The 8,655-nt window shown below is 36.4% G+C and overlaps 1 protein-coding gene across 1 annotated transcript; it reads right to left on the bottom strand.

Moving 5' to 3' along the window:
• LOC117342472 (zinc finger HIT domain-containing protein 1-like) lies at positions 1-7,285 on the bottom strand. Its single transcript, XM_033904638.1, has 6 exons — positions 7,238-7,285; positions 5,897-6,064; positions 5,517-5,608; positions 3,867-3,955; positions 3,512-3,592; positions 1-1,283 (listed from the first exon to the last, which is right to left on the bottom strand). The coding sequence occupies exons 1-6, from the start codon at positions 7,257-7,259 to the stop codon at positions 1,262-1,264; spliced, it is 474 nt and encodes a 157-aa protein (XP_033760529.1). The 5' UTR covers positions 7,260-7,285; the 3' UTR covers positions 1-1,261.
• Between the last annotated feature and the right edge of the window lie 1,370 nt (positions 7,286-8,655).

Genomic DNA, 8,655 nt, shown 5'->3' with positions numbered 1-8,655 from the left:
CATTTAGAATTATAGTTGTTTATTTGTCTTTATACGTACATGTATACATTTGTAGTATTCCATATACACAAGTCACTCACAATATAAAAGTCTTTTACCGATAGTCCGATAATCTATATTGTTAGACTATCCACACAAACAATTGTCATTTCTGATTGGCTCCTAGAAATCCACACCCACAACTGTCATGATTTCTGATTGGCTCCCAGAAATCCACTCCCACAATTGTCATTTCTGATTGGCTCCTAGAAATCCACTCCCACAATTGTCATTTCTGATTGGCTCCCAGCAACTATCAGTATAATTGTTATCATTCTATCTTTTAATACTATAAGCTACATCAATCCTGATATGGTATATCATATAACTGGGTATATGTTGCTATTTGAAATATAGCCAATTCTTATTTCACAAAGCTTATGTACAACAGTAAAATTGTGTCAATACCAAAACACTCTTAAGGCTAATTCATCCTCCCTGCAGGTCCACACAGAAATGATGTATATTACTGATGATTATTATTTTTTTTATAAAATTAATAGTTTATAAATTCTTATCTATAAGATTGTTGTCGGTGTGAAGTCTTTCTTGTCATCCCAGTAGTACATTATTGAAGAAAATCACATATGATGTTGAATATTCATCCTGTTGTCAGTCTCAGTATGATAAACAATGAGGACAGCGGAGACTTTGTATGGTCATAAGATACACTAATGTCAGCACGTATCACATTTTTGTGGATTGGACCAAAGACTCCAATTTTCTACTCTGGACACTTTACATGTTTTCCAGTCCAATGTGTCTGCCATCATTTGTCAGACACACATACATGTATGTGTTAGTGTTTTCCAGTCCAATGTGTCTGCCATCATTTGTCAGACACACATACATGTATGTGTTAGTGTTTTCGAGTCCAATGTGTCTGCCATCATTCGTCCAACACACATACATATATGTGTTAGTGTTGGTGTTTTCCAGTCCAATGTGTCTGCCATCATTCCTCCGACACACATACATGTATGTGTTAGTGTTGGTGTTTTTGCCTTCATTCGTCTGACACATACATTGTACGTATCATCAGTAAGTGTTGGTACTATTTTCCTTACTCCTTTGTCTGACTTCACATACCACAGAGATCATTATGGAACACTCCAGGATGTCGGAGACTCCCTACAGTCTGTGCCTCGGGAACTTTCCGTCATTCCCTACATTGCTGGCAACTAACAAATACCAGTCAGCTATAACAGGCTCGCGGGAATGTTCAAGCAGTCCATTTCAAACACCTAGACAAGAAGAAAAAAATTTAATTAGTATTCCGCAAACACATATTAAAATGTTAAAGCACAGACAAATAGGTAAGATTGCCTGGATTAGAAATGATTTTTATATTGACCCTAACTATCACATTTATTTTTAGTCAGATGCAAATCCTCACTTCAATTTTACAATAGCTCTATTTTAACATGATCAGATAAAAAGAGATTACACAATGAGTGATTGTTGGATATGGAATTTATTTCACACGAGTAAGTTATTTCTTAAAAGTTACAAAAGACACAAGCTTCAGTGAGTGTCTTTTGCAACTTTTAAAAAATAACTTACGAGTGTGAAATAAATTCCATATCAAACAATCACGAGTCGTGTGACCTGTTTCTACCACAATAATATCGGCTTGAATCAAAGAGAAACGCGGTCAAGTATAATTCGCGTATGGAAATAAAGTGTTCGATTATTGATGACATCAATAACAATTGCAGCTTGGGTCAAAGTTTGAATTCTTTACCAATCAAAAGACCGGACGGTCATATACCACTAGTGGTATATAACATATATTTATCCAACAGTCGGCACATTTATACAATGGCTTGAGAGTGGAATAACACAGCGTATTGTGGTAGAATCTGAATTATCTCCCTTTACGTAAAAATCATTCCAAAGTTTCCAAAGCTATATTTCTTCAACTGCAACTTAAATCACTATAGTTTCAATAATTACTTGACCACTGTGCAATTTGCAATCAATTAATTTCCAGTGGAAACATTTCTGTAAAATATATAGAGGATATCTAACAGTGTCTTCAGTAATACCAAATATATTTCACTCGTGTGGCTAATATTTTGATATTTTTCACTCGTGCGCAGTATCTCACTGTACACTGTACACTTACCTAGTATCCTGGTGTGTCCCTAAACATCTAACACAGCAGTATCTCACTGTACACTGTACACTTACCTAGTATCCTGATGTGTCCCTAAACATCTAACACAGCAGTATCTCACTGTACACTGTACACTTACCTAGTATCCTGGTGTGTCCCTAAACATCTAACACAGCAGTATATCACTGTACACTGTACACTTACCTAGTATCCTGGTGTGTCCCTAAACATCTAACACAGCAGTATCTCACTGTACACTTATCTAGTATCCTGGTGTGTCTCTAAACATCTCACACAGCAGTATATCACTGTACACTGTACACTTACCTAGTATCCTGGTGTGTCCCTAAACATCTAACACAGCAGTATCTCACTGTACACTGTACACTTACCTAGTATCCTGGTGTGTCCCTAAACATCTAACACAGCAGTATCTCACTGTACACTGTACACTTACCTAGTATCCTGGTGTGTCCCTAAACATCTAACACCGCAGTATCTCACTGTACACTTACCTAGTATCCTGGTGTGTCCCTAAACATCTAACACAGTAGTATCTCACTGTACACTGTACACTTACTAAGTATCCTGGTGTGTCCCTAAACATCTAACACAGCAGTATCTCACTGTACACTGTACACTTACCTAGTATCCTGGTGTGTCCCTAAACATCTAACACATCCGTATCTCACTGTACACCGTACACTTACCTAGTATCCTGGTGTGTCCCTAAACATTTAACAGGGCAGTATCTCACTGTACACTGTACACTTACCTAGTATCCTGGTGTGTCCCTAAACATCTAACACAGCAGTATCTCACTGTACACTGTCCACTTACCTAGTATCCTGGTGTGTCCCTAAACATCTAACACAGCAGTATCTCACTGTACACTGTACACTTACCTAGTATCCTGGTGTGTCCCTAAACATCTAACACAGCAGTATCTCACTGTACACTGTACACTTACCTAGTATCCTGGTGTGTCCCTAAACATTTAACAGAGCAGTATCTTGCTCCACACTGTACACTTACCTAGTATCCTGGTATGTCCCTAAACATCTAACACAGCAGTATCTCACTGTACACTGTCCACTTACCTAGTATCCTGGTGTGTCCCTAAACATCTAACACAGCAGTATCTCACTGTACACTTACCTAGTATCCTGGTGTGTCCCTAAACATCTAACACAGCAGTATCTCACTGTACACTGTACACTTACCTAGTATCCTGGTGTGTCCCTAAACATCTAACACAGCAGTATCTCACTGTACACTGTACACTTACCTAGTATCCTGGTGTGTCCCTAAACATTTAACAGAGCAGTATCTCACTGTACACTGTACACTTACCTAGTATCCTGGTGTGTCCCTAAACATTTAACTGAGCAGTATCTTGCTCCACACTGTACACATGTGTAGTTGGATGGAAATGTGATTTTGTTATGGAAATTAACAAATTCTTCTTATTATTTCACATGTCATCAATATATATATCATTATGTATTAATTTTTTAAAACAAATTCTTTACAATTTTTCACAGTTCATGACTTGATATTGTCCGTCGTAAACAAGATGACAATGCTATACTCTGTCCAGATATTAATATTTCAGTATGACTCGTCATATTTCTGTTGATTTAAATAAATTTACCGAATGATCCATAAAGATAAATTATATAACGAATGTTAACATTAAAAAGGATATCCACAGACAGCACAGAAGCGTCTCTCTGGAAATCTAGATTGTGGTACGCTGGCTGACAAGTAGTTCGGAGTGTCTCTGTTTGTCATATGCTGTAAATAAGAAAACATCCACTTCAAATGATGACCAAATAGGGAATTTATCTGGCTTGCCTGGTTTACAGTTTGTTGGTTCAGTTTATCACAGTTGGAATGCCAAGGTCATTTTGAGGAGGGGATCTCCTTGCAGTAGTTGGTGAATACCTAATTGAACATACAAGAGACCTGTTGCATGCCATCCAGAGCAATTACGGTAAAGTGTCTTACCCAAGGACAATTTTGGTTTATTTTGGTTTATTTGATTTAAGGTCCTATTAACAGCCAGGGTCATTTAAGGATGTGCCAGGTTTTGCAGGTGGAGGAAAGCCGGAGTAGCCGGAGAAAAACCACCGGCCTATGGTCATTACCAGGCAACTGCCCCACGTGGGTTTCGAACTCGCAACCCAGAGGTGGAGGGCTAGTGATAAAGTGTTGGGACACCTTAACCACTCGGCCACCGCAGTCCCTTACCCAAGGACACAACCACGACAACACAAAGTGAACAGCAAGGTTTACTGTTAAGTTAAAACTTGTGAACATGACTAGTTGGTTCAGTTTGAAAGAGATTGTAACATGGCTATTATCCATGTCTAGGGCACAGTCAACATTACTCACACAATTTTGCCTCAGGCAAAAACATCTTCAATACATTCATTTTTACAATGTCATTCTAATTCAAACGTCTATATAAATGGATACAAAACACTTTCTTCACTAACTGTCCATCTTGTTTTATGATGATTCAAATTTTCATGATTTTCTGAAAGTTTGGAGCAAAAAGTTAGTGGAATTTGTGGAATGTAAAAAAGAGACTACATCTTTTATGAATAATTTTATTTTAAAGCTAAGGCATGTACAAGGATAATCTTTCTTTAAATTTGAACAGATTTGAACAAAATTACAGAGGGCTTGTATGAAACACCTGAGAATGGCAGTGAATATTGAAAAATACTCTACATTTTTACAGAAGAGGATTTTGAAGAACTTGCTTTATTTTCCATATTTCGCCCCACCTCTCAGGTCCCTAGGGGACAGAACCCATAATTTGTACAAAATTGACTCCCCTTTACCCAAGGATGCTTCAGACCAATCACAGAAGAGGAAAGATTTTAACCAATTTGGTGCATAAATTTCCTTGGCCCTGCTTCTCAGACCTCTAGAGGGCCAAGCCCACCATTTTAATATATCAAACTGGTTCCCTTTCACCCAAGGATGCTTCAGACCAAATAGGGACTGATTCCTTTCATTCATTCTCAGAAGAGGGATTCAGCCAATTAGGTGCATACTTTCGATGTTTGGCCCTGCCCCTCAGGCCACTGGCCTACCTTTTATACAAAACTGGTTCTTCTTCACCCAAGGATGCTTCACACAAAATTTGATTGAAATCTCTTCAATGGTTCATGACTAGTAGTGTAAAGGTGATGGACGACTGACACTGGGCCACGACATAAAGTCACTAGTATCTATCAGTGATTGCTTGGAGGACTGGAAAATGAACCCTCACATTTCACAGTAACAACTCTGTTAATGATACACTTCTATATTCAGATCTATATTGATAGCTCAAAATACACACCTCCTCTTCTAACAAAGCAGAAAAACTTTTCTTGTATTTGAATTTGAAATGGTCACTCTTGCTTTTTCGTTTCTTCTTTGACACAGGTTGTCCTACAAAAAAAGGAACAAAATTGATTTAATCATCATGATATATATCATTATCCTGTCGTATTACCAAACCAACTCATTGTGATGCAAATAACATAGCCACCGAATACAATTATGTATAACATACACATCCTGATTACGTAATCAGACCATAACAGGAAATATTACACATTCATAATGTGTTGAGCTGCTTAATAGGCAAAGGAGACCACTTCGTATGTAAAAAATCATATCTCATAAATTATTTCTTCTTAATCTTTCATCAAATCTTTTTTCATGCATATAGAATACCTGTATCCATAGATTCCTCGAATTTTGGAGCTTTTTTACTCATCTTGAGATCTGCATGTGGGTCATCCTGAAAATTGTCGGACTCTAAGGCTTCCAGTGCCTTTCTTTGTCTACGTCGTCTAGCAGCATCATCCAAAACCCTCTTCTGCTGGAGATCTTTCACACGCCCTGAAAAACAAAAGCAATGTGTATCATTTGTATATATCAGTAGGTAATACAATTTGTTAACTCAATAAATCTGTACATGACAATTATTTTATGTTAGTAGTAATAGGCTACTCCAGAGATGTACGTATATACCTGATATACAAGTCTCTGGCTACTCTAACCAAAACCTAATAATTGAGATTTCTAATGTTGAAATTTTTATCCCTTTTTAATTCAGATACAAAAGAAACAAAAATCTTCAATTCCAAATTAAAAAAAAAATCATGGGCCTGCTACAGCTTTAGCCACTAGCGATCAATGTATCTCTTACTGCATAACTGTATGTGTACAGTATATTATCTAATCATGTGTATTTGAATCTTTTAACTGGTGGCTTGAGTCTGGAGTGATTGTGTTGGTAAACAAAGTGGCCAAGTCAAGTGAAATTTATTTATAACCGTAGTTTAACATGATAACACAAGCCTACCTTTTTACAACCAACTATAAAACATGAGGATAAGGATGCTGCGAGCTTGACTGACCGCCAGGTGGACAGTTAAGGATCTGTTTATCTACGTACTACCACAATTTAATAAATATCTCAATGTTGACTTCATTGCTTTCTCTGATAACATATTTACTAGTATATATACCATTATACTACCATATGAGAAAATATTCATACATTCAGTTTATCAAAAAGTCGTTATTCTGACGCATAAAGATGCCACCACCTGCCAAGTCTGTGACGAATTTATTTCTCTGGGGAAGTACATTGCACACCAATAATTATCTACTGCAGGTAAGGAGAGGAGAACAAGAGTTGTCTCTCTTGCATTATAATGTGTTACAAAAAAATCTGATGTTATATCATAATTGTTGCATTTATATAATTTTTCAAAAGAAATAACAATAAACAGACAGGTGACACGTGAAAATATTGAACAGAAAAGGAATGCTTTATTAACCTAGATATGATACAAACCATGCCGACACTATTTACGATAACGTGAGGCCTAACCGGCAAACATGAAAATGGTGACACATGTTCATTTGAATGAAATAAGCACAGGTCATGTGCTTAAAATATATTTACGAATAAGATGCAGCTAATCAAATCCATATAGTGAATTGTCATAGTTGTCTTTGTCTTTCAAACGACGATAGATCAATTTTAAATACAAGGATATTTACCAGATTCTCTTTTGTCAGCCATGTTGGATCTTCTAATAAGTTGCTAAAAATACGGACACAAAATCCGGAACAAAAATAATAGTGAAAAACCATCGCTGTGATTTAGCAGAGTATGTTGTCAACGATATTTAAGTAGTACATATATGACATTTTGACCTGGAATGTGTACAGAATTATAGAGAAACGAGATTATCAAAAGCGACGACCTCTACGGAAATAATAATAATAAACAAGAAATATCTTTAAAAAAAGATAAACGGCATAGTTTTATGCTGGTGGTTATAATGTAAAACTGCTAGTGAAAAAAAAAAAAAAACTGATGCGTTTCAGCACGGACAACAAAATTATATCAGTTTGAATCATTTTTGGTGATAATAAGACTGCATTTGAATCAGGAATATAATTTTATCAACGTGTCATTTGAAAAGATACATCCACTTATTCAGCTTGCATTCAATCTTAACTTTGTTTTGTGTTTAACTGCATATCTGCATTTTGCATTTACCTCTATATTCCCAATAACATACTTCACCTTGACCAGTAACGCCACCTTTCGCGTCATATCCGGGGCCAAAAAAATATTATACGGCCAAAAAAATATTATACGGCTATGCCGAAAAAAAAATAAGAAAAAAAAATCAGCTTATGCATAGATTTATGTACAGTACCTATTATATTGTTTTTCTAAATTGTAAATTTTCATTATTTCATCAGGAAAGTAAAAACATCAAATATATATATAGCAATTCGTATCCCCATCTCTCTGTCTTAGGCTAAGATAAATGACCGGTACAGCAGTTTCTCTGTAGTTTTGTTTGATATGATATATATTATATCTATATCCATATCTGAATTATTAGTTTATAATGTTAGTGACTCTTCCGGATATTGTGTTATAATTATAACCCGCCGAAGGGTTTAGTTCTAGGTCCTTCCAGTGGTTATCAAGGTTGATTTCAAAGACTTTTGTCGTTGATGAGACAACAACACCTTCGGGAAGACTGCTCCAGATGTCTACCATTCTAAAACTGAATGAACGTTTTCTGACATCGCGTTTTTCTTCTTAATCTTCAATGTATATGTATGTCCTCTTGTTCGGTTTGATTTCAATTTCAAAAAATCCATTTGTGACCCTGTGGTCGTGTTCCTGTCATGTAATTAAAACCCCCCAGCATTTATGAGGTTCCCTCCTAATCGCCGATGGGCCAGCGTTGGGAGTTCTCGCTTTTTTAGTCTCTCGCTGTATGATAACTTCTTTAAAAAAATCATGGAATTAACTTCTTTGCACATTTCCAATGTATCGATATATTTTATTCTATACGGGCACCATACAATAACGCCGTATTCAATATGTGATGACAGAGCCTTGAATACCTGCTTGAATGTTGTCGGAGTTATTACTGGGCGATGGCCACTTA

Source organism: Pecten maximus, chromosome 14 (genome assembly GCF_902652985.1).
Source record: "Pecten maximus chromosome 14, xPecMax1.1, whole genome shotgun sequence".
NCBI classification, from domain to species: Eukaryota; Metazoa; Mollusca; class Bivalvia; order Pectinida; family Pectinidae; genus Pecten; species Pecten maximus.
The sequence above is the reverse complement of the archived record's forward strand: the minus strand, read 5'-3'. Positions and strand labels throughout refer to the sequence as shown.

Coding starts and splice junctions, on each gene's coding strand:
- LOC117342472 (XM_033904638.1), bottom strand. CDS start 7,259: ATGGCTGACAAAAGAGAATCTG. Junction 3,593..3,866: donor CGCTTCTGTGCTGTCTGTGG/ATATCCTTTTTA, acceptor TAACAAAATCAC/ATTTCCATCCAACTACACAT. Junction 1,284..3,511: donor GGGACACACCAGGATACTAG/GTAAGTGTACAG, acceptor CTTCTTGTCTAG/GTGTTTGAAATGGACTGCTT.